The following is a 27681-nucleotide window of genomic DNA, read 5'->3' on the forward strand; positions in this document are numbered from 1 at the left end:
TGATTTGAATCATTTCATTCGCGAAATGATTCACGAACTCATTCTGATCTGAATCAAATAATTCGCGATAAGCGATCAGATTGGAGCTGTTCGCCAGAGTGAATCATTTTGCGAGGCAATGGTTTAACTGATTCGGAGTTTCGAAAAGCTTAGTTTCACCCAACGTGCTTTTTAAAATAGTTACAGGCGATGTCTAAATTCGCAAATTTGATCTGGTTTTTGCTAATGAATCGCTTGCCTTGCCTTGAAATGAATGACTGAGTCACGCGTTTGAATCAATCGGAGCGGTTCACTCGTCACGTGATCTAAAATGGCGGCACTAACTGGCGGGCAGCTGCTTCGTGTAGAATAAAGCAGATTTTCTAGAAGGCGACGACTTCATCTTATGTGAGGGTGTGTCATTTAAACTTTTTATTTTAATAAAATTTCTCAAAAGTGCTGTTTATTTCTAATAAGTAGGCTAATATTTAGAGGCAGCGCGTTTTAGGTCACGTCACGTGACAAAACAATTGTCACCACAGTTCAAATGTTTACAGCGGTATTTTTGACGAGATTCTGCGGTAACGTTAGCTTGAGGGAAACTACGGTTCCGCTGGTCGTGACCTGAAACCTCGCTCCTCGCATTCCTGCCGAAACGGATCCGGGGGAGCTGCCTGTGGGAGAAGGAGGAGGAGGCGGTGGGCGCCCGGTGTTGAGTTTCACCTCCTCCTCCTCCTGCTCCTGCTGCCCTGATCTCCGCTGCGCTCCTCTCATTGTTCCCGCGCCGCGTCAGATTCGCGTGACAGCCGCGACTGACAGCGTCCGTTCCGCGCGCCGCTCCGCGAGTCATGCCCGAGATGGAAACGGGGCGACCGCCGGAGAACAAGCGCAGCAGAAAACCCGCTCATCCCGTGAAGAGAGACGTGAGCGACGAGATGAAGGTAAGAAACGAGCGGCTTCAGGAAACTTGTGTGTTTCTCTCAGAGCTGAGCTTCACTAACTGCTCAGATGCCTAGATAGGCAACACTTAGACTCTGCTTTTGTTAAATCCAGCAGTGAGTTGAGTGCTTTTTGTGTTGTTTTGAGTTGGTTTACATGGGGAAGTGTTGCTAAACTTATTTAGTGATTCTGGTGGACTGAGGAAGTGTTGCTGGTTAAGCTAACGTTAGTTGAGAAGCTTGATGGGAACGCAAGGTACACCAGCATCCAGTGCTGAAGAATACTGAGCTATAGAACATTTGCTGGTGTTTTTCAGCTGGTATTTGATTCCTAGAGAAGCTGTCTAGATGAGGAACTCATGAGATGATGGCAAAAATGTTTTGAACACTGAATTAATGTTTTGTTATGTATCCTAATTCGTTTAATTTTTAATTTAAAAATGTCTTTTAGAAAAAAAATATATATCAAAAGACAAAAAAAATCAAATGTTATAAAATATTGAAAGTATATTGAAAGTATGTTTATAAACATTTATTAAAAAAATCATAAATATTTAATATGAAAAATAGCATTTGATATTAAAAATATTTTATAAGAAATGCTACATCAATGTACACTGTAATTTGTTTTTTTATGTAAAATCGTTAATATACAAATAAAGTTTTGCATAAACATAAAAAATAGAAATATTAAAAAAAAAACTAATATAAACATTGAAAATAATATATTTAATTAAAGAATATGCATATTTAATATTAAAAGTTTAAAAACAAACTAATATAAAACAAACAATTTGTATAAAAATATAAAGCATGAAATATTTAATATAAATTGTTTAGATAAATAAATATTCAATATATACTATTAAAAATTTAATTTAATAAAATTAAATGTTTATTTAATAAATACATATTTGTTAGTAAAATGAAAAAACAAAAATATATCGATTTATATCAATATAAATTAAATATATGTAATTAAGTATGGAAAAATATTTACTATAAACTTGTAACAAATGAAATATTTAATATATTTAAAATATTTGATATAAAAATATAATAATGATCAAATTATTTTTTAAAAATTAGTATTAATTATAACACATTAAAAATTATTTAATATAAATAATGAAGTACTGAATAAAAATAGAAAATTTAGAAATATTTAAGAAATAAAATATATCAACGTTAAATATTTATATTTAATACAAATAATTATTTTATATGAAAAATAGAATGTTTGATATTAAAATAGTGTTTTTATATTAAATATAAAACATTAAAATATACATCTTTTAATAAGACATGCTATGTACACTGCAATTGTTTTTAAGATAAATAATGACGTATTGAATAAAAAATGTATAAAAGTATATATTTAATATACATATTTATTACTATAATATAAAAAAAACTTTATTATAAACAAACACATAAAAATATGAAACGGATTTATTCGAAAATATTTAACAAACTATTAAAAACGACATTTATTAAAAATAAAATATTACATTTAAATTTTTGAAAAATAAAATATTTAATATTACATTTTAAAAGATTTTTTTTTTAATATACAACATTTAAAAAATATAAAAATGTTTTTAATATGAAGATATTTAAAAATAAATAAATGTAAAATGTAATATGACTCAGTGACTCAGTTGCATGAGGTTACACCATTGGAAGTTATGTTTAAAGGTGAAATGCTTTTGATAACAGCTGCACATGTTTCAGTGTAGTTGACATCATGTGATGCCCACAGTGCTGTCTAAAGAGTTGAATCTCCGTCTCAGAGATATTGAGTGACAGCAGCCGCTCTGGTCTGGAGTGTGGTTTGTGTGCGTCGATCTCCAGATGTGATCGCAGCTCCTCACGCGTCCAGCGACGGACAACCCACACCGTGACCTTATTCAATCTCTGGCTCTGCTCGGAGAGCTCTTTCGCAACGGCGTCCGATACGCCGCACGGAAACGTGACACAACGTGTTTGTAAGCGGCGCTCGATGGTCTTTCCATCTCGTTCTGTGGGAGCCGCTCCGGAGCGATATCCACTGGGGGTGTAGAGTTACAACTTAACTAATTTTAATCCAAACACACGAAACCCAAACCCGGCCCGATGCGAGCGGCCCCGGGGCCGAGGAAGGGGTCGCGGCGGCTTTGTTGCCTTTGGCCGGCGCGGTTCGGGACGGGCCCGTCGCTCTCGCCGAACAGATGTTTGTCTGAACTGCCAAGAAGAAACAAAAACAACATTGTGGGATGGAAGCGGAGGAACGGAGAAGCCGTCTGCCTCTAACGACTCGAGAGAGAGAGAGAGAGAGAGAGAGAGAGAGAGAGAGAGGCGCTGATGTAATTAGTCTTGGGCCGCCGCAGAGGAGGGGGAATTCTGGGAAGGCTGTGACTCTGCAGCGGTGTCGGGTGTCCTGTGATTTTTACCCGCGGATCGAGTGACGCCTCTAATCTCAGACGGAGAGCTCTGGGCCTGTCAGATTGTGTGTGCTGAGATCATGAGCTCCTGCTTTTGCAGGAAATTCGCTGCTTTTTTGAAGCCGGATCGCTTTTCCTAGGAGCGCCTGTAATCGCTCTCCAATCAAACACACACATATACAGATGAGGATGATGACGGATGAGCGTTTGTCTCATTATAACAGCAGGTTTTCCTAGTAGTCATTCTCCCGCTGCTTATTTTACATCCCATATCAAGTGGCGACACAACACTGCCAAAATATTTATCATACAAAAGTCATTTACAAATGACTCAGCATGCACATATTTACATACTATATATATAGATAGATGGATATATTACATGGAAAAAATATTTAATATAAACAATAAAATAAAAAGAATATTTAATAAAAAGAAAATTAAAATACAAAATATTTCTTGCATAATGAAGAATTATTTTACGTTTTTAATGTTAAAACATTACAAATATTTCATAAAAAAATATATATTTTTTATATACAATTAAAATGTAAAAAATATAAAATGTAAAAAATATTTTTTATTAATATTATTTTTTTCAAATCACATTATGAAGTTGTGGTGATAAAGTTTAAAAAAATTCAGTTTATTAAAGAATTTAATTTTAAAATAAAAAAAATGAAACATTAAATATAAAATAATATAAAAAAATATTTTTATAAAACCCCATTATAAAGTTGTGGTGTTTTTATTTATAATATTTATTTATTTATTTATTTTTAAATATCTATTTATATTATTTTAGTTGTAGTTATTTTATTACATTAGATAGATAGATATATAGTTGTAGGTATATATTTTATTTTATTTTGCCTTAGCAACTAGCTGAAATAATTACATTTTTTAAAAATTATTTAATAATATATTTTAGGTAAAAAAAAATTTCAAGTGATGACAGTTTTTATGGTTTAATTTTTTATTTTTAGAGAACTAATGTAAAAACAAAACATTACAACTAATTCATAAAATAAAAATTAAATATATTTAATATACAATATTTTATTAAATATAATAAAAACTAAAAAATTACATTCATTCAAAATAACATTTTAATATAAAAATTAAACTTTTAATATAAAATGAAATTTAAAAAATCATACATATTTTTGATCAATATTTTTTTTACAATTATCACATAAGTTTATTTATTTAAAAAAATATATAAGGTTTTTTATTGTTTTAATTTTTTTGTTTCACTTAACATCTTTTATTTCATGGACATGAGGGTTGTATATATATATATATGTGTATATACACATTTTTGCACATTTTGTATTTTTTTTATATTAAATGTATAATTTTTTGAAACATGTTTAAATGAAATATTTTATTTTCAGCAGAAGTGCACACTGATCTGAGGTCTCTAAACACAGGTGTGTCTGTTTGCATTTTAGAACTTTGCGGAAAACACCATGAATGAGTTGTTGGGCTGGTACGGCTATGATAAAGTGGATCTGCAGGACTCAGACGCCGCTGACGGACGAAACCGTGTCAAACGCAACCATATATCAGTTCTTAAAGGTACGTAAACACATTCACAGCTGCTGTCCGCATCACTTCCTCCACATGACTGTCCCCTCTGTCATTCACCCTCCAGAGAACTCCATGCCAAAGCCACTCGCCGTAGAGAAGAAGCCACCATCGTCATCATCATCTTCATCAGAGCCTGTCAGAAACGGGGAGAAGGAGCCGGTCCCGCTGTCTCCATCTTCATCGTCGTACTCTTCCTCGGCCTCGCCGCGAGTGAAGGAGCAGCACAGCATGAACGTCATCGTGCCGCTCATCAAACCCTCTGCCGGTGCGCAACACTAAACACACAGATAACTCTGGAGATGTGCGTTGAGTGTGATGTTGATTGTGCCGCATGTGTGTCTGTGTTCAGTGGAGGACGTCCAGAACGTGCCCATCGTCTGCGTCTGGTGTCAGAAGGAGGGCGTGAAGCGTTATTCTCTGCTCATGGGATCCGAGCTCAAGAGTTTCTGCAGCGAGAAGTGTTTCGCCGCGTGTCGACGCGCCTACTTCAAACGCAACAAGGTACAAACACAACAGAACTGCTGAAGTATTGCTCAGACTCCTTCACTGGCCCACTTTTGGACATTTTTCAAAATCTGCTGACAGCCGTTGGTGAATTTTGTGTAAAATTACTAATAAATAATTAATACGTAAAATAAAAATAAATAAATAAATAAATAAAATGTATACATACAATTTATAAATATAATTTTTAAAAATATTTTTAGCAACAAATAGTTTTTTTATAGTGTTCACAAAGTCTAAGATAATTGTAATAAAATAATGCAAATAAAAAAAAAATGTGTCAGAATATGAATGTTTGAAAAGCATTGTCAAATAATTAATTTCCATAATTTATCAACACCTTTTGTTTTATTAGTAAGTGTTTTATTAATAAAATGTATTTAAATATTTAAAAGAAAAAAAAAAATTATATATATATATATATAACATTTATTATTTATAATAATTTTTATAACATTTATTATACATTTAACAGTTATTTATTGATTTATTAAAAATACAAAAAAAATACAATTTATAAATTTAAATTGTAAAAAATATTTTTAGCTGTAAATTAATTGTATAGTGTCTACAAAGTCTAAGATAATTGTAATAAATTAATACAAATTAATTTTTTTTTGTCGGAATATGAATGTTTGAAAAGCATTGTCAAATAATTAAAATTTCCATAATTTATCAACACCTTTTTTTAGTGTTTTATTAATAAAATGTATTTAAGTATTTAAAAGTAAAAAATATCTAAATAACATCGTTATGATTTAATTAAGAATAACTGATATATTGGTCAGACTGATTCATTGGCTGACATTTGGCCATTTTTGGCAGCCTTTGGTAAATTTTAAGTAAATATTATGTAAAAAAAAAAAAAAATTAAAATTAATAATAATAATAATAATATATAAATAATGCATAAAATAAAAATAAAATGAGAAATAAAATTTAAATTGCTAAAAAAAAATGTATAAATATTTTTTAGCTATAAATAAATTGTACAGTGTGGTCCAAAAGTCGAAGCTAATTTTAATAAATTAGTGCAAACTACATTTTTAATGTCACTATTTAAGAGAAAGTTTAAATAAAAATAAAATTGTGTCAACACCTTCACATGTTTACGGTTCTCAGATGTCAGTTTACATGCAGGTAAATTTTTTTTATTTATTTTTATTTTTTAGTAAGTGTTTTATTGCTACTATTTATTAAATGTTTTAAAATAAAAGCAATCAACACATGTATGAAGGCATCGCTTTCCAGGCTGCTGTGTTTGTGCTTAATGAGCAGCACATTCCCACAACAGAGACAAGAAACACACAGGATCATTTATCAGCCCACAGTCTCACACACACACACACACACACACACACACACACACACACACACACACACACACACAGACACACACAGACGAGTTTCAGCCCATCTCAGAGAGAGAGAGAGAGAGGATTCGTCTTACAGTACATACTTTACACACAGGACACTCCGGTTACACACACACACACACACACACACACACACACACACACACACTCATACTCATACACACACACACTCATACACACACTCACAGCAGGAGAGAGTTGATCATCTTGGTTGAGTCTGGTTGGCTCACACACACTTACAGTCTCGTGGCTCACAGAATAACGTCTCTGGATTCTTCAGACGCTCTTGAAGGTATCGGTGTCTCTGAGCTGATATACGATATCAAAGACGTTGCTAAAACAATAGATCTAGTGTTGAGAATCAAAACAAAACGTTTTGTGTTACTGACTGACGTGACTTTCTTCATCACGAGTGCCGTGTTTGCATCAGCTGCTATAGTTCTTAGAATTAGTTATTAAAAAAAAATATATATATATATATATATACATATTTATATTTATAAAACGGTTAGTTCCATTCCTCAATTCTGATTGGTCAGCAGCTGTGTCGTATTCATGATACAGCACTGCTATGACCGCTTCACTCAATGGTTTTGTGTATCATTGAACCCCCTTAGCAACCACCCTTAGCAACGTAAACAAAGCTTGAGCAGTTAGGGACTACTTTTTACAGCGGAAGGCAGTTAATGATTTTACTTTATGCGTGCCTAACAACGCCCTTCAGCCGTGATTTATTCACGATACAGCACGGCCTCTCGTACCTTATTGCTTAAATATATATATATATATATATATATATATATATATATATATATATATACACTGCTGCTTTTTATAAGTTCTATAGGACAAAGCTATCTTAAGGTAATTTTAATGAAACGTTCTTGTAACATCATTAATATTTGATATACACTGCCGCTCAAAAGTTTGGGATCAGTAAGATTTTTAATGCTTTTTAAAGGAGAGTTTTCTGCTCATCAAGACTGCGTTTTCTTGATCAAAAATATAGAAAAAAAACACTAATATTGTGAAACATTATTACAGTTTAAAATAATGGTGTTCTATTTCTTTGATGCAAAGCTGAATTTTCATCATCATTACTGCAGTCTTCAGTGTCACATGATCCTTCAGAAATCATTCTAATATACTGATTTATTATCACTGTTGGACACAGTTGTGCTGACAAATAATTTTTGGAACCTGTGATTGTGTTTTTTTTTTGTTTTGTTTTTTACAGGATTCTTAAAGAATACGTTAAGACAGCATTTATTTATTTTTTTCATATAGTTTTAGTTGATTATAATAACTGACAAATATATATGTTTATATTTTGAAACAATGTTACATTTGTTCAGATTTGAATTTGTGTGTGTTTGTGTTCCTCAAGGCTCGAGATGAGGATCGTCACGGCGACCAGTCTCCGCCCCCTGGCCAGACACTGGACACGCCCTCAAGACTCCTGCTGAAGATGAACAACAACACGCGTGTAAATAAACACACTCACATCACGCAAGCAGCGCTTACTGCATTTAGACACGGTTACTGCTTAATAAAAATATTAGGAATTGCATTCAGAAACTATTGCATTTATTAATATTGTTATTATTTAATAGTAATAAAACAGTTGCTGCTTATTTTTTTGGAACCTGTGATACTTTTTGATAAATAAAAGTTAATAAGAACAGCATTTATTTGAAATAGAAAGGTTTTCTAACAATATACGCTACTGTTCAAAAGTTTGGGGTTGGGTTTCCAACATTGATAATTCAAATAATAAATCAGCATATTAGAATGATTTCTGAAGGATCATGTGACACTGAAGACTGGAGTAACAGCTGATAAAAATTCAGCTTTGCATCACAGGAATAAATTATATTTTGAAGTATATTAAAACCAAAAACATTATTTTATATTGTAATAACATTTTGCAATATTACCGTTTTTGAAAATCTGGAATCTGAGGGTGCAAAAAATTCTACGGTGACACATTTCTGCCACACACATTTTTTTTTTTTTTTCACTCAGCTATGTCCTAATAACGAGATCTTTTCTTGTTTAAACTACATCTTTGCTCATAAAAACAGCATAATTATGTCGTTAAAACAACATCTTTTCTCATTAAAATGACATCTTTTTCTCGTAATAACGACATATTATGTCATGATCGCTCACATAATGTAACCATATTTCTATAACAGGAAAATCGTTTTTTATGACATGTGTTGTTATTACAAGAAAAAGATGTCATTTTAACTAGATAATTATGTCATTTTAACAACAAAAGATGTAAAAAGATCTTGTTAGAACAACATAATTCAGTGGAAAAAATAATATGTGTGTGTAGCAGCAATGCATCACTGTAAAAATCAAAATATTGAGAAAATCGCCTTTAAAGTTGTCCAAATGAAGTTCTTAGCAATGCATATTACTTATCAAAAATTAAGTTTTGATATATTTACGGTAGGAAATATACAAAACATCTTCATGCAACATGATCTTTATGTAATATCCTAATGATTTTGGCATAAAAGGAAAATCGATCATTTTGACCCATACAATGTATTTTTGGCTATTGCTACAAATATGTTGTGTAATTAATTAAAAAAATGTATAGAATTTATGTAGAAATCTGCATTTAGCAGATGCTTTTTATCCAAAGTGACTTACAAATAAGAAAATATTCAAATTTAGAGAATTTAAAAACAATATGTTTTGACAAAGTCTGTATTTTTAACAGCAGCAGTGTGTTCTCTGTGTGTCTGCAGGTGTGTGATTGGTGTAAACACGTGCGTCACACTAAAGAATACCTGGACTTTGGTTCGGGCGAGGAACGGCTGCAGTTCTGCAGCACCAAATGTCTAAACCAGTACAAGATGGACGTGTTTTACCGGGAAGCTCGTGCCGCCCTCTCCGGCCCCAGCTCCGCCCACAAAGACGAGGAGGACCGCCCCAACACGGCTGTCACGGAAACCCAGAAACTCCTCACCCCGGAGGCCTGGGACAGACCAGCAAAAACACTCTCGCCCCAAACTCCACCACCGATCTCAGCGTCCCAGTCGAGGATCTCTCCCTCGTCTCCCGCCGGCCCGTCTCGGGTTACTCCGGAGCAGCCACGCCCACCTCAGATGCCCCTCCCCTTTGTGCGTCCGCCCCTCCACGCCCAAGGCCTGCGAAGCCCCGCCTCTCATCCGCCTCGTAACCCGCCCCGCCCCCTCAGCCCCGTCCAGAGGGCTTCCTTTGCCCCGCCTCCTCTTCTCCAGCCCTTCCCCGCCCCCTACATGCCTTTCCACCCCGCGTACCCGCCCACTTTACCACCGCCCTGGCCACAGCCAATGATGTTGTCGCCCTATCCGGTGTTTGTGCCGATCCCGGTGCCGATTCCCATCCCCATCCCCATCCCTATTCCTCCTCAAACGGGCCACAAAGGAGTCATTCGAAGCCTTCAGGAGCAGGAGGATGGAGACAGGAGGCACTCGGAGGAGACCAACAAAGTAAAGACTGAACGATGTGCTTCTCCTCTCACGGCGGAGCGACAGGTGATTCAGTGTCTTCACAAACAGCCGGTGAAAGAAGAAACTCATACAAATAAAGCACTTTACACATCAGTGGTCACGCCCAGAATCGTCACTCCTGCCTCTTTGTACTCATTGGCTCGTTCGACCGCCATACAGGCCGCCTCGTTTTCATTGGACAGCTCTGGCTCCGCCCAGATTCCGTCTCCTGTCTCCGATTGCGAAGATGTGAAAGAGAACAGCTACTCGTGTGGGCGGGACGACGGCTCGAGCGATCGTTGGTCGGCGGAGCAGACGGACTGCCGGAGCGACCAATCGAAGGAGAGCAGGGGGGAGGAGGAAGCGCCGCAGGATGTAGAGCACACTTATGCCCGGTCCGTGCCGCCCAAACTGCGCGAGAAAAACAGTCTGATGGCCGCTCAGACGCATTTACACACTCAAACGCAAACCTGGGAGAAAAACACAGATTTGGGGTCCGAGCCTAGTGAACGGGACGATCCGGAGCCCCCCGTCAAGAGACGATGCTTGAGAATCAGAGACCAGAACAAATGAGGCCGGGGTAAGATGACCCACACACATGCTCATCAACGTCATTCATGTTCAGATAATCAGTTTTTGCAAATAACGTGCTTGTAATTTAAAAAATATATATAATTTGGATAAAAATACAATTGTCCATCTTTTTTATAATATGTATTTGTTATATGATTATGCATATTTATAATATATACTAATTAAATGTAAATGATACATTTCTATGAATATTTTGTGTGATTAAAAAAAATACATTTATGAACAAACAAAACATTTATATGCATTATAAATAATTAATATAATACACAATTATATATATATATATGCAATTGTGAAAAATAATAAATAAAAAAATTACATATATAATAGTTATATGTATTTTTAAAAACAAAAAGTAATATATAAATATTTATAATGTTTGTGTAATTTAATTAATAAAAAGAATGTAATTTTTATACATATATAATGAATAGTCTTTTTTATTATATGTATTTTTTATATAATTATGCATATTTATGATGTATACAATTAATGAGTAAACATTTATATGCATTATGATAAATAATTCTACATACACACATATATATATATATATAAATTAATGTATTTGTGAAAAATGGTGTACTATAAAAATGGTATTTTATAAAAATAAAAAAGTGTATATTTATAATGTGTTAATTATGCATAGTTTTACTTATTTCAAAATAAAAATATTTTGTGTAATTAAAAAAAAATCTATAAATAAAATAATTGCATATTTATAATATGCATTAATTGTACATAGTTATACATATTTGTAATATTCTAATTATACATATATTTAAAACACATTAATTATTTGTGACCAAGCATCAAAAAAGTCATAAGGGTCAGTTTTTGAAATTGTTAGGAGAGAACAATATTTGGCCAAAATACAACTATTTGAAAATCTAGAATCTGAGGGTGCAAGGGAGAAAATCTCCTTTAAAGTTGTCCAAATGAAGTTCATAGCAATGCATATTACTAATCAAAAATTAGGTTTTGATATAGTTAAGGTAGAAAATGTACAAAATATCTTCATGGAACATGATCTTTACTTAATATCCTAATGATTTCTGGCATAAAAGAAAAATCGATAATTTTGACCCATACAATGTATTGTTGGCTATTGCTACAAATATACCTGTGCTACTTAAGACTGCTTTTGTGCTCCAGGGTCACATATATAAATATTAATAAACATATTTTGTGTAAACAAAAATGTAATTTGTATTTAAAAAATTATTCATATTTAAAATATACATTATATATAAATGTGACCCTGGAGCACAAAACCAGTCTTAAGTCGCTGGGGTATATTTGTAGCAATAGCCAAAAATACATTGTATGGGTCAAAATTATTGATTTTTCTTTTATGCCAAAAATCATTAGGAAATTAAGTAAAGATCATGTTCCATGAAGATTTTTTGTAAAATTCCTACTAAAAATTTATCAAAATGTAATTTTTGATTAGTAATATGCATTGTTAAGAACTTAATTTGGACAAATTTAAAGGTGATTTTCTCAGTATTTCCAGATTTTCAAATAGATGTATCTCGGCCAAATATTGTCCTATCCTAACAAACCGTACATCACTAGAAAGCTTATTTATTGAGCTTTCATATGATGTATACATCTCAGTTTGGTGAAATTTAACCTTATGACTGGTTTTGTGGTCCAGGGTCACAAATATACAATATAAAAATTGTACATGCCTGTATGTATATAGATATTTTCAGTATTTACAAATCATTCAGCACTATGTTATTACCGCACACTACTAGTGTTTTTCATGTTTATGTGAACGCAGCACAGTACACGCATTACCATCTCCCTGTTAACGCAAACAAACACACACTGTTACATGAGATGCCACGATTTATTCTACGCTGTTTATCCTTCTTAGTTCTCTGGCTGGAGTGTGTGAGAGTGTGTGTAAGTGGGTTTTCCCTCAGAACGGCGCCGGACGGAAACTCGATCCGTGTCGTAGCTCTAAAGTTGCATTAGCAGTGAAAAGAGCAGAATGAATCTTCGGCAGAAACCAGAGACGCTCACGACAAACACACAATCCTGCCTCAGAGAGGAACACGTGTGTGTGTGTGTGTGTGTGTGTGTGTGTGTGTGTGTGTGTGTGTGTGTGTGTGTGTGTGTGTGTGTGTGTGTGTGTGTGTGTGTGTGTGTGTGTGTGTGTGTGTGTGTGTGTGTGTGTGTGTGTGTGTGTGTGTGTGTGCATTTGCTGCTCCAGATGTTGTTTCTGGAGGTTCTTCTGCATCTCATGTTTCAGTGTAAATGAGCAGGTTTTATAGAGTTTTTGTAGATTTAAGCTCAAACTACCCTGAACTAGTCTGAAGATCTGACTGTGTGTTTATGAGTGTGATGCTAAAACAAGGAGAAACATTTGAGACAGTTAATACTTTAACCTTCATAATGCATTTGGGTCCATTTTTACCTGAAAGAGATGCATAAAAATGTATTTAAAAAATGCAGCATTATTAGCAAGGGAATGAAACTTTGCAAACGCTTTAAGAGCCTCAAAATACACATTAATTTAAAAAAAAAAAAAAAAAATTTCAGATTTTTTGCATTTATGTTTTAAGAGATATAGCCATTTAAAATATTCAGGTCATTTTGACCCAGGTTTGTATGGAGTACCATTGGTGCCAGAAATATATTGTTAAATTATGTATGGAGTTATATTAGTGTCAAAAACTTTTGTGAAATATATTTGGGCTTTTCCCCATATCTCACACACTTATGGAACTGAATTTTGTTGATGAACATTAATATGTACATATAGACCAATTCAGTGTTTGCAAACAGTAATGATGTTTTTTGTGGGTGGAGCCTGTCTGGTGGCAGAAAATGACAGTTTTTAAGTGGCAGTCTATGGAAACATGTAATAAAAGAATAAAAAAGGTCATTTGAGTTTACATTTAAAAATTCTGACTTAATTATATGAATATTTATAATATGTGTTAATTATCCATAATAAAAATAATTTGTGTAATTTAAAAAAAATCAATAAATGAAATAATTGTATATTTATAATATGCATTAATTGTACATAATTATAATATGCTAATTACACATATGTTTAGTACAAAAATGTATTTAAAATGCAGTGTTTTTTAGTACGGGAATGAACCTTTGCAAGCACGTTTTTTTTCTGGAGCCTGTTACGCCTACTGGCGTGTAGGGCAGCAACAAAGATCATCCACTTCTGCCTGTCTTTGGTCAGCTTTTCAATGGTGCCCCAGGTGTGGTTCAGGGTTTTCAGCTCTGCCTCTACTGTTCGCCGCCATGTGTTCTTTGGTCTTCCCCTCTTTCTTTTCCCCTCAGGGGTCCAGTGCAGGGCTGTCTTGGAGATGGAGGTGCAGTCCCTTCGCATAACATGGCCAATCCATCTCCATTGTCTTCTTGTGATGATGGTGTCCATGTCCTCTTGCTTGCATCGCTGGAGAAGGTCATGGTTGGAGATTTTCCTTGGCCAGAAGATGCGAAGGATCTTCCTAAGACTTGTGGTGTGGAAGGTAGACAGTTTGTTGAGGTCACCTTCAGTCATCCGCCAGCATTCCGACCCGTACAGCAGCGCTGACAGGACACAGCTCTGGTAGATTCTCAACTTGGTGTGGACACTGTATTGTGATGACCTCCAAACGTTGTTAAGGGTCATGAACACTGTCCTGGCCTTGTTGAGTCTGCTCTGAATGTCGTTTCCAGCGCCACCATCCTGTGTCACGATGCTGCCCAGGTAGGTGAAGCTTTCTGTGGTTGGCAACTCATTACCATCCACCTTAACAGGAGCTGGTGAGTCGATGTTCAGTGTCATTACCTCTGTTTTTCTCTGGCTGATCTTCAACCCAACTTGTCTCGCGAAGGTGTTCAGACGGTTTGTCTTCTCCTGCATATGTTGATGGGTGTGGGATAACAGAGCCAGGTCATCTGCAAAGTCGAGGTCTTCAAGAGAAGAGAAGAGTGTCCATCGGATGCCTCTTGCCCCATCTTCTGTCGTGCGTCTCATGACCCAGTCAATGGCCAGGTTGAAGAGCAGCGCAGACATGACGCATCCTTGTCTGACTCCCGTCTTCACCTCAAATCGCAGATCGCTGTTTCCCACGCTGCATGAGAAGTTGGTGTAGAAGCTCTTGATCAGTTCGACAATCTGGTCTGGGATTCCATAGGCTCTCAAAATGTGCCAGAGGCTGTCCCTGTGGATGCTGTCAAATGCCTTCTCAAAGTCGACGAAGTTGATGTACAGCTGTCTCTGCCACTCTGTGCATTGCTCGATGATGTTACGCAGAGCGAAGATCTGGTCGATACATCCTCTTCCTTTACGAAATCCGGCTTGTTCATTCCTCAGTGACTTGTCAACGGCGTCAGATATCCGTTGCATGATGACCTTGGCAAGAATCTTGCTTGGTACTGACAGGAGGGTTATTCCGCGCCAGTTGTTACAGTCACTGAGGGCTCCTTTCTTGGGGATCTTCACTATGATACCTTTATTCCAGTCATCTGGAACTTGCTTCCTTTCCCAGATTGTTCTGAAGAGCGGCTGGAGGATGGCGGCTGCTAAGTCCGGGTCGGCCTTGAACAGCTCAGCGTTGAGGTTGTCATGTCCAGGGGCTTTTCTGTTCTTAAGGGATCTGATTGCTGCCACGATTTCTTCCTTTCCAGGCGTGTCAGTGTTGATATCAAGGTCAGCACTGGCATCCTGTATGTCAGCTTCTTCTTCAGGCGGTGGTCTGTTGAGGACTTCCTGAAAGTGTTGTGCCCAACGTGCCTCTTGTTCGTTTTCCATTTTTAGCAGTCTGCCTTGTTTGTCTTTGATGGGGGGAGCACTGGCGCTGCCATGGTGTTTACCGCATAAAGCTTTGGTGATTCTGAACAGAGTGCCTTGTTCCCCTCGGTCGGCAGCGTCCTCTGCTTGCATTGCCAGGTTGTCCATGAAGGCTCGCTTGTCTGCTCTTACCATTCTTTTCACCGTCTTGTTAGCTTCTCTGTACTGTTGTAGGTATCTTTCCTGCAGTCTCCCTGATTTGGCTTCTGTCAGTTTTTCTTAAGGTTACGTCTTTCGTCGATGGCCTTCCAGGTATTCTCAGCCAGCCACTCTTTTTTCTTTTTCCGTTTGTAACCCACACATGCTTCACTGCCTTTGGAGTACAATGAAGCCACCTGTTCCCACTGCTTGTTGGGCTCATCTGCCCTTCCTGTTTCTTCATCTAGGGCTTGCAGTGCCTGAAACCTGTTCCTCACTTGTACCACAAAAGCAGTCTTCACCTTGGTGTCTCGCAGCCTGCTGACATCAAAGTGTTTCAGCATGGCTGTCTTGCGGCTTGTGGTCTGCAATTTTAGTCTTATCAGTGCAGTCACAAGGTGATGATCGCTGCCGACGTCCGCCCCTCTTTTCACCTTGACGTCCAGCAACGACCGCCTCCATGTGCCATTGATCATGAGATGGTCAATCTGGTTCTTGTCTCTTCCATTGGGTGAACACCAGGTCAGCTTGTGGATGTCCCGATGAGGGAACAGGGTTCCACCAATGACCATGTGGTTCAAGGTGCAGAACTCCACTAGGCGTTCCCCGTTGTCGTTCATGACACCACATCCATGTGTCCCCATGGCTCTGTCATGGTGAGTGTTGTTGCTCCCCACCTTGGCATTGAGGTCTCCCAAGATGACGATGAGGTCGTGACGTGGAGCTGCTTCCAGTTCGGACTGGAGCTGCTCATAAAACACATCCTTGGCCTCCTCGTCGCCATCGTTTGTTGGGGCATAGCATTGGATCAGGGTGATGTTGACGTGTCGTCCTCTCATCCTGGCGCTCATGAGTCTGCTGCTAACCGGCTTCCACTGCATCAGAGATTTCTCTGTTCCTCTGCGAAGGATGATGGCAACACCCTCGTGGTGCCAATCGTCCTCCCTTCCAGAGTACAGTACCGTCTCGCCTGTGCTGGTTTTCATTTTACCTGATCCGGTCCACCTGCTCTCGCTGACCCCCAGGATGTGCAGGCTATATCGTCTCATCTCCGCCGTGATCTGTGCCAGTTTTCCCATTTCGTACATAGTACGAACATTCCAGAATCCAATTTTGGTTTTGGTCTTGGCACTTAGGACTTCCATCTTCCTTTCAGTGGCTTCCTTTCGGCTTTCACCACTGTCATTCATACGAGTCACCAGATGGGACTCTGGAGGACCACTGCAGCCAGATGCGGAGTTTTTCTCTGTTGCTGTTTCTGTAACGTTTGGGGTTTTTTTATGGGTCGGGGTTGTTAGCCCTGAGCCCAACCCCCGAGCCTGGAGGACCGGGGTGCATGCTTCGTCTGGCTCTTCCCCCTCAACCTGTCCGGCTAGGTTGGACCTGCCAGGAGCACTAGGCTCCCGCCGGCATAGCTCTTGGGATCACAAGAACACGCAAGCCTCGCCGCCACGACAAGGCGTTGCACCATGGGAGGTTGCAAGCACGTTAAGAGCCTCTTTTTCAGATTTTTTGCAATTATGTTTTAAAGGATTTAGCCATTTAAAAAGATGTGAGATATGGGGAAAAGCCCAAATATATTTCACTAAAGTTTTTGACACTATATATAACTCCATACATAATTTAACAATGTATTTATGACACTTATGGTGCTCCATACAAACCTGGGTCAAAATGACCCGAATATTTTAAATGGCTTTATCTCTTAAAACATAAATGCAAAAATCTGAAAAATATAAATGAGGTGTATTTTGAGGCTCTTAAAGTGCTTGCAAAGTTTCATTCCTTTACTAAATTATTTTTATACATTTTTGTGCTAAGCATTTATAATTAGCATATTATAAAGATGTATAATTATGTACAATTAATGCATATTATGAATATGCTATTATTTTATTTATTGTTTTTTTTAATTGCACAAAATATTTTTATTTTGAAATAATTGAAATAATATATGCATAATTAACACATATTATAAATATTCATATAATTAAGTCAGAATTTTAAAATATTAACTCATATTTTCCTTTTTTATTCTTTTATTCCATGGTTTCCATAGATTGCCACTTGAAAATGACAGTTCTCCCAATTCCAAGGTTATATCTCACAATTCTGATAAGAAAAATCAACTCGTCGTTCTTTCTTTTGAGTTTATATCCCACACTTCTGACTTTGTTTCCCCCCTCAGAATAGACAAACTCGCTATGGTTGAGTTAAATCGAGCTATAAAGGCAAAATATGAGATATAAACTTGAATTTGCAAGGGAAAAAAGTCAAATAGTTTAATGTAAAATGTTATAGGTTTAAATAGCATTTCATGCTGTAACTAGGGCTAATATAATAGAAACAGTATTTTATCAAATCCAATTTGGACATCCAAAGGCACAACAATACATTTTATCTTTTATTTCGTGGATTTTTCCCGTTTCACTCCACTTGTTAGCAGTGTTTTTCGGCCACCGCAATACACGTCTACTACAAATTGGTCTATATTAATTAAATTATTGCGACATAAAACATTATCACTTTTTCATCTAAAGTTCATGCAAGTAAAATGATTTTTTTAGAATAACATTTATGTTGTTTTAATGTTGGTTTCATAAATTTGGACTGATTTTGTTAATGTAAATTTCATACAAAGATATATTCAAATAATATTTCTCACTAATATTGAAAATAATATATAAATATTTTGCATTATAGATGTGTTGGAAAAGAGTTTGAAAGAGTTTCTCATGTTTTAAGCCTAAAATCAATGCAGGAGTAACATTGTAACATTCAAAGCTTTGATATTTTTGTTACATTGACTCATTAATGAGACGTCACAGATTAGATATGGTTTGAGTTGAACATATCAAGTTATGACTGTTTTATAAAATAAGGATTGTTCTGGAAAGCATTATGAGGGTTAATGAAACGGAGGAGTTTATGTTTATGGATGGAAAGTTTCTCTGTTTGAAGTGGCTCTTGTCCAACGCTAATAGAGGAAACAATGAGCTGGATTTAAAGCGATCGGGGATCAGATTCCTCCTCCTTCAGGTTTCCTGGCGCTTCACCACGAGCGTATGATTGTGTTTTAGACGGTGCGAGTGCGTCTGAATCTCAGTGTTGATTCTGCTGGGTTTTATTGCTGAAAGTCGATCCGTTCGCTCTGGGATTCACTGATGTTTGAAACTCGAGCTCTCGGGCCTCACATCCTGTTACTCTTTCTGCTCCTCAACTGCGTTTCTTCTGCTTTCTCAAGCTTTTATTAGGTCCGTGTAGCAAAGCTATAGTGTTTCTTCTTGTTTTCTTCTTCTTCTTCTTCATTATTTTTGTGCTTTAAAACAGATCCTTTACCAAGCGTAAATCAAAGAGACTCGCCGTTTCTGCATCTTTCTACTATATAACTAGGTTTTATGTAGTATAATAATATAATGTATTAATTATACACCCTGTATTATAAATACCTGTTTAATTATGTATAAATGTGACAAATGCTTTCATTAAAAGTGACATACACTGGCACTCAAAAGTTGAGGATCAGTGAGACTTGTAATGTTTTTTTAAAGAAGTCTCTTCTGCTCATCAAGGCTGCATTTATTTGATCAAAAATACAGAAAAAATCTGTAATATATATATTATCAAAATGTTATTACAATATAAAATAATGGGTTTTATTTTAATATACTTTAAAATATAATTTATTCCTGTGATGCAAATCTGAATTTTCATCAGCTGTTACTCCAGTCATAAGATCCTTCAGAAATCATTCTAAAATGCTGATTTATTATTAGAATTGGAATTGACGAATAACAAGGGGGAAAACAGCATTTATTCAAAATATAAATCTTTTCTAACAATGGGTTTTTATCAATTTTAACACTTCCTTGATGAATAAAAGTATTAATTTCTTTCAAAAAAAGAAAGAAAACAAATGACTGACCCCAAACGTTTGTACAGTAGTATATATTGTTAGAAAACCTTTCTATTTTAAATAAATGCTGTTTTTTTTTTTTTTTTACATTTTATTTATTAAAAAATAAAAAATAAACGTATCACAGGTTTCAAAAAAATATGAAGCAGCACAACTGTTTCCAACATTGATAATGAATCAGTATATTAGAATTATTTCTGAAGGATTTAATGGAGTAATGATGCTGAAAATGTAACTTTAATTACAGATATAAATTACACTTTAATGTATATTAATATAGAAGAACACTGTTTTGCATCGTAATAATATTTCGCAATTTTACTTTTTTTTCTGCATTTTTGATCAAATGAACGCAGCCTTGATGAGCGGAAGAAACTTTGGTAACACTTCACAGTTAATGTAATAACTAACATGAACGAACAATGGGTTAGGGTTAGGGTTAACCCTAATGTTAATTAATAAAGATATATTCATTGTTCAAGTTAGTTTACAGAGCACTAACTAATGTTGAACACAACTTGTCATTTTAATAATGCATTAGTAAATGCTGAAATTACCATTAGCTGAGATGAATAAATGCTGTAGAAGTGTTGTTAATTCTTAGTTCGTGTTAACTAATGAACCTTATTGTGAAGTGTTACCAAACTTCACAATAAAGTACAAAATCCTACTGATCCCAGCCTTTTTTGAGCGATATTGTACATTTTATCAGTGCATGCATTTCCTGGAATTCACAACTCATGATCAAAATCTGGTGCAAATCTGGATATGGGGGACACTGTACAATACCATCACTAACATGTCCAAAAATGGTCATTTTGATAAGTTTTGATAGCGTTTCTCACATTTTCTCTGTTTCAGGTGTGTTGACAGTGATGAAACGATGGAGTCGAGTGTTTTGGCGGGCGATGCGGGGTGTGGACATACAGAGGACGCCTCAGTGAAGCTCATCCAGACGTCCAGCAGCAGCAGCATCCGCCCCAGAGCATCATGGGAGTCACTGAACGAGCACGTGTGATCCAGTTAGACCACGTGTGTGTGTGTGTGTGTGTGTGTGTGTGTGTGTGTTTTCCTGCCAAACTCCTACAAAGCCAGGCATTGTTCCTCACTGTGTGTGTGTGTGCGTGTGTGTGTGTGTGAGAGTGTGTTCAGCTGTGGTTTAGGATTACCTGACACACTGGCGCTTTGGCTACAGGGCATTTGTAGACTTTGCCGAAAGAGTGCCAAGAGCACAAACACACACTCATACACATGTATGTCAGTATACTGAGCTCTGCAGCTCCTCAGACGTTTAGAAACTGTATATTGATGAATATGAGTGTCAAGCGATCAGAATTAGAGCTAATGAGCTCTTTTGGTGGCTCTCTGATTGGTGGAGTTTTGTTGCATAGCATCGTGGGTAATGTAGTTTTCCACCACAAATTCCACATTTAAAAACAAGTTGAAAAAATGTGGACAATTTGGTTTAAACAAAAGTGAGTGTCATTAGATAAAACCATGGTTTATAAGGTATCGTTTAAAATTCAGTTTTTGCGTCCAGACTGTTGCAGTCTACTCATATTTGTGACCCTGGAGCACAAAACCAGTCTTAAGTCGCTGGGGTATATTTGTAGCAATAGCCAAAAATACATTGCATGGGTCAAAATTATTGATTTTTCTTTGATGTCAAAAATCATTAGGAAATTAAGTAAAGATCATGTTCCATGAAGATATTTTGTAAAATTCCTACTGTAAACCTATCAAAATGTAATTTTTGATTAGTAATATGCATTGTTAAGAACTTAATTTGGACAACTTTAAAGGTGATTTTCTCAGTATTTTGATTTTTTGCACCCTCAGATTTCAGATTTTCAAATAGATGTATCTCGGCCAAATATTGTCCTATCCTAACAAACCAGACATCAATAGAAAGCTTATTTATTGAGCTTTCATATGATGTATATATCTCAGTTTTGTAAAATTTAACCTTATGACTGGTTTTGTGGTCCAGGGTCACATTTGACTGTGTTCTTTCATAGCTAAACTTGGCATGAAATGGAACGTCACCCTGTATGTTTTCTCAAAGCATGTTGTAGATTTTATAGTAAGCATAAGCTGATGATCCGTGCATACGTTTCATTTTTAAACATGTTTGGACCTCTAGTGTTTAACCAAAATGTCAAAACATACACAGGACTTTTTAAAGTGCCACGCCCACTTCTCAACATCCAATCAGCAAAGGATCTGAAGAGCCAAGTTCCCGCCCTACTTTTCTTTTTTTCTTTTTTTATAGATAATTTGTTACACTCAAATCTATGGAAACCCGTTTCCGCCACTGAATAAAAAATAAAAAAGGTAATTACTTTTTATCTTGCAATTCTGACTTTTTTTCTGAGAGCTGTGAGATATAAACACACAATTGCAAATTATAAAGGCAGAATTGCGGGATATAAACAATTGTGAGAAATAAAGTCATATTCACCTTGCAATTCAGACTTTTTTTTTCTTGCAATTGTAACTTTGTATCTCGCAGTTCTAACACTTTTTTTTTTCTCGCAAATTGCAAATTATAAAGACCAGTTCTGAGGAGAAAAAAAAACTGATATGTAAACAGAATTGCGAGTTTATATTTCAGAATTCAGACTTTATAACTCGCAATTGTGACTTCATAACTTTTGATTGTGAGTTTATATCTCACAATTCTGAGAAAAAAGTCAGAATTGTGAGATAAGTCACAATAACCTTTTTTTTTTGTATTCAGTGGCAGAAACAGCCTTCCATACAAATCTGTCTGTACTTGTGTTTCGTCATGATTTGATTGGTAGTGTTTACTATGGTACTCAAATATTCCTGACATGTTACTTCAAAAAAAAAGTACCATGGTAAAATGTCTAAAATATATGTATGGTACTATATGGTGAATGATATTCAACTTCTACTACTATGGTAGTATCTGAAAAATCAGTTTTATTACCATGGTGCCTTCATGCCATTTGCAACGCTGGACATGTGAGTTTGATGAAAAAAAACTCGGTTCATTTCTGACAGCATTTTGTGCTTCTAGGATTTCCGCAACGAATTGTAGAGTTATATTTTGTCATTATTTGAAAAACAATTCGGATTTGACCTTAAGAAATCACTTTAGTGCAGTCCAGATGTTTCCTCAAGCCGTTTGCAGATGTCTCCTCCGTGGGGAAAAACACAATATAGAAGAGCTTAAACTCAGTTACTAAAGCATAAGTGTGTAAGTGTGCCCTGTTGCCATAAACAACATAGAAACACGGATTTCTGAAATGAGTAACACGTGTGTGTCAGTATTAGACATGACCAAAGCCATCAAATGGTTTTCACGGACACTTTTATTGTGGTCCAGCAGAGGGCGACATTGATATTAAAACACATGTTGATGAGCTGATTAATATTTATGAATATGATTAGCAGATGCCACACCCTTTAAAATTAAACGCACACTATTTCAAACCAGTGCCAAGCGATACATCTAACAATGCATTTCACACAAGGCCAATATCGAAAAAAGTTTTTTTTTTTTTTTCATGGTTTAGTTATTGTAACGATTTTAATGTTTTTATTGCATCCATTCTGATTTTTATTAATGTCCATCAAATGTTTTCCTCTCACGGAAGTGTATACTAGCTGTACATTAATTTAAATGTGATAAATGCTTATTGTAATGAGCTGTTTTATGTCATTTTATGAACAGAGAATTATGCCAATGACTAGATTTGTTGATAATAAAAACTTTAAACATCCAAATTTCACGTCGGTTTTTACAGTCCTATTTAGTGACATTAACAACAAATGTGAGTTTTTGAGTCTTATACCACTAGCCTCTCATTGGTCCTCTCGCCTGTCAGTCAAAGAGCCTGGCGCGCGCTTCTGTCACGGTCTCGTACGCGCGGGAACGCGTGTGTGTTTATGTGTGGCGCGCACAGTGACAGCTGTCATCGGGCACGCGGCGGCAGAGCGGGTGCACAACAGGAGGATACCATCAAATACGTCCACAAACGGTACGTCAGCGTTTTATAAATAATATTCCACTATTTACACACATCTGTGAGTGTGTTTCAGCCTCCTCTGTGAGAAACACGAAGAAGAACAGCTTATTTTGGTGGATTTGGACTAACGAACCCAAACAAAATATGTCAGATATGTAACATTTTTCGATTTTGTTTGTTGTTTGTGTTCTTTTTGTGTTCTAATGCTGTGCCCTTTATGGCAACTCTGACAGAATTGTGTTTGATATTAGTAATATTAGATTGTTCAAATCATTAGAGTAAAGGTTTAAATGTGTCTGTTGGGCTAATATTGTTAGATAGGTAAATAATGAATACATAATAATAATAATATGATGATGATTAAGATGTTGTTGTTTCCACATATGTGTCTGTAACATATGGAATCACCTTCATCCTCCTCCTCCTCTGTGTCTGTGTGTGTTTTGAAGGCAGCTTCACCCAGAATATTGTCATATTTGACTCTCAACCACAAAACTAGTCAATTTTTTTAAATTAAGATTTATACATCATCTGAAAGCTGAATAAATAAGCTGATAGCCTTTGATGTATATAGTGTGTTAGGATATGACAATATTAGAAAATGTGGAATCTAAATATTGAGAAAACCGTCTTTAAAGTTGTCCAAATTAAGTTCCTAGCAATGCATATTACTAATCAAAAATTAAGTTTTGATATATTTAAGGTAGGAAAATTACTAAATATCTTAATGGAACATGATCTTAATATCCTAATGATTTTGGCATAAAAGAGCGATCATTCTGACCCATACAATGTATTTTTGGCTATTGCTTCAAATATACCCGTGCTACTTAAGACTGGTTTTGAATGTAGTTTGAGACTATAAAAGAAAATAATCAGTGTGTTATCATCTAAAACCTGCTCTGCTGTGATTAAATTCAACACTGATTAGACAGATTGAACAGAAAATCAGAGTCACCTGAATAGAATGGAATAGTAATCTTTAATGGAAGTGGAAGATGTTGTAGGTACAGCTGTGCACGTGCATGAAACAGTTGCTTACAATACAAGACCAGGGTTGCCAGGTTTTCACAACAAAACCCGCCCAATTGCTACTTAAAACTAGCCCAATCCAGTTTCGAGGGGGGTCCCCTATTAAAGATCGCATTCTGGGGGATAAAATAAACGTTTTTTTGTCGGGGTTCCCCTGGTAAATTCGTATTTCAGGAGCTAAAAATGACTTTATTGGTGTCGCTTCAACCCGCGGCAACAGTGTTAAAGAAGCCCAATTCCGCGGGAAAACAGTGGACTTGGCAACACTGTACAGAACTAAACAAGCTGAAAAAATATGTTCCAAGAACGTTCTGAAAACGTTGTTTCTAAATGTTCTCTGAGCGTCTAATTTTAGAGACATTTTTATCTTGATTTTGCAAACATTAAGAGAACTTTTCATTTGATAATTTAGCAAACATTATCAGAACATTACATTAACATTCTCTGAAGCAAGTAGTAACATGTAAAAATGTTGGACGAATGTCCAGCTGAAACGTTTCAGGAAGAACGTTTTAAGAACATTATTAAAGACCAAATAACTGTAAATGAACGTTACTGGAAGATGTTTGTTCACAACATTGAGAGAACCTTGCTGGATCGTTCTGAGGGGTTGTTCATTTCTATTCCAATGTGCTACATTTCTATAGCTTTTCTACGTCAACAGACAGAAGCTAGACAGTTGTGTGTGACCCTTGTGATTACAATGTGTGTCTTTTGCAGTGTCTCGCACATGAGCGCTGTGTTTTTAGGACTAGGGTTGCCAGGTTTTCACAACAAAACCTGTCCAATTGCTTCTCAAAACTAGCCCAGTTGCGTTTCGAAGGGTGTCCCCCCGTTAAAAATTTCGTGGGGTAAAATACAGGTTTTTTGGCAGGGTCCCCCAGGTAAAATTCTCATTCCATGGGATAAATTGCACATTGTTTAAGTCGCTTCAACCTGCGGCAACAGTGTACAGGACTAAACCAGCTGACAAAATATGTTCTAAGAATGTTTTGCTAACATTATTTCCAAATGTTCTCTGAATGTCCAAATTTAGAAACATTTTTATCTTGATCTTGCAACATTAAGAGAACTTTTCATTTGATAATTTAGCAAACATTATGGGAACATTACTTTGAACATTCTCTGAAACTAGTAGTAAGATGTAAAAATGTTTGACGAATGTCCAACTGCAATGTGACATTAACATTTTGTGTCTTTTGCAGCGTCTTGCACATGAGCGCTGTGTTTTTAAGACCAGGGTTGCCAGGTTTTCGCTCAATTGCTACTCAAAACTAGCTTAATCGCGTTTCGATGGCTGTCCCCTATTAAAAATAGCATTCCGTGGGTAAAATACATGTTTTTTTGGTGGGGTTCCCCTGGTAAAATTCACATTCCAGGATATTTGAACTCTTACCATCCGGCCGGCGCTACAGAGCCCCAAATATCAGGACTACCAGACGCATGAACAGTTTTTTCCCCCAGGCGATCCACCTTATGAACAGTTAAAACATCTACTGCTACCACCTCCACCCTAACACATCCCTGCATTCCATCCTATCACCTATAGCACAACTGTACATACATATCTATTGTCAATTTTTACAATTATTATTATTATTATTTTCTATTTTTTTTATTTTTGGTCTATTTATGCTTACATATGTGTATTTTTTCTTATTCTCTTATTTTTATTGTCTGTGCGTCTCTGTGTACTGGAAGCTAATAACACTGAAACAAATTCCTTGTATGCGCAAGCATACTTGGCAATAAAGCTCTTTCTGATAAATTTCACGTTATTTAAGTTGCTTCAACCCACGGCAACAATGTTAAAGTAGACCAAGTCCGCAGGAAAATTGCAGACTTGGCAACTTGACGCTGTGTCAAGTTAAAGAATGTCAGTTCCAAAACGGTGGACCAATCAGAAGACCGCGGAGGCGGGGCAAGCATTGCAAGCTTTTGTTTACAATAGCAAGTTGTCATGGAAACTGTTTTCATTCATTCACACGGTGGAGGAGGAGAGTGCTGTGCTTTTTAAAAACCATTCCTGAACGCTGCGTCTTGCATTTTAGACACAAAGGTGCGTTTTGTGTGAACGGCCCTTTAAGGCATTTCCTGTTAGCTTATGTTTTTGTGATTTCTTCAAGCACACACACAGAGCAGACACGTGTTTCTCCTCGTCTCACATCACACACACACACACACACACACACACACACACACACACACACACACACACACATAGATCATCACTGATGTCATCACACACTCCTGCTGGGGATGTGCATGATAAATGTGCATTAGTCACAGCCTTTAGGATGTGTGTGTGTGTGTGTGTGTGTGTGTGTGTGTGTGTGTGTGTGTGTGTGTGTATATGTGAGTTCATGCAAGATGAACAATAATGCATATGCAATTTCTAAAACTGAAAGATGACCTATTTTCCCACACATGCAGCACAAGACAGCAGTGTATTTATAAATGTTTATGCATTTAATAGTAGTGTAATGCTTTTGATGTTTTTGATGTTAAAACCTCCTGATGAGAGTAAAATGAAATCAAGTAGTGTGACAGTAAAGCACAGCTCTCCGTAGTGTTTTCAGCTCAGCATGTGTGTGTGTGTGTGTGTGTGTGTGTGTGTGTGTGTGTGTGTGTGTGTGTGTGTGTGTGTGTGTTGTTAAAAAGTGTTGGCTAGTTTCACGCTTTTGTTAAATGCTGAAAGATTATTTTGTTTTATTGGAAAATTCAGTGGCATAAACCTGTATGGTTAGCTGTCAGTTTGATTGAGAATAATTGGAATGCAAAATGAAAAAAAAAACATGATTTACATGAATTTTGCAAATTAACTCTATATATATATATATATATATACTCTATATATATATATATATATATATATATATATATAAT

General features: G+C 36.1%; 1 protein-coding gene across 1 annotated transcript; it reads left to right on the forward strand.

Annotated features, from left to right (window-relative positions):
- The first annotated feature begins 691 nt into the window (after positions 1–691).
- On the forward strand, positions 692–23521 carry sobpb (sine oculis binding protein homolog (Drosophila) b). The gene is made up of 7 exons (XM_073838203.1): positions 692–920; positions 4795–4921; positions 4998–5198; positions 5283–5434; positions 8201–8299; positions 9579–10884; positions 20630–23521. Exons 1-6 carry the CDS (start codon positions 828–830, stop codon positions 10875–10877), a joined length of 1971 nt encoding a protein of 656 aa, XP_073694304.1. The 5' UTR covers positions 692–827; the 3' UTR covers positions 10878–10884; positions 20630–23521.
- Positions 23522–27681: the final 4160 nt, after the last annotated feature.

The sequence above is a fragment of the Garra rufa genome, chromosome 4 (genome assembly GCF_049309525.1).
Source record: "Garra rufa chromosome 4, GarRuf1.0, whole genome shotgun sequence".
Taxonomy (NCBI): Eukaryota; Metazoa; Chordata; class Actinopteri; order Cypriniformes; family Cyprinidae; genus Garra; species Garra rufa.

Coding starts and splice junctions, on each gene's coding strand:
- sobpb (XM_073838203.1), top strand. CDS start 828: ATGCCCGAGATGGAAACGGGGCGACCGCCGGAGAACAAGCGCAGCAGA. Junction 4,922..4,997: donor CCATATATCAGTTCTTAAAG/GTACGTAAACAC, acceptor TTCACCCTCCAG/AGAACTCCATGCCAAAGCCA. Junction 5,199..5,282: donor GCTCATCAAACCCTCTGCCG/GTGCGCAACACT, acceptor GTCTGTGTTCAG/TGGAGGACGTCCAGAACGTG.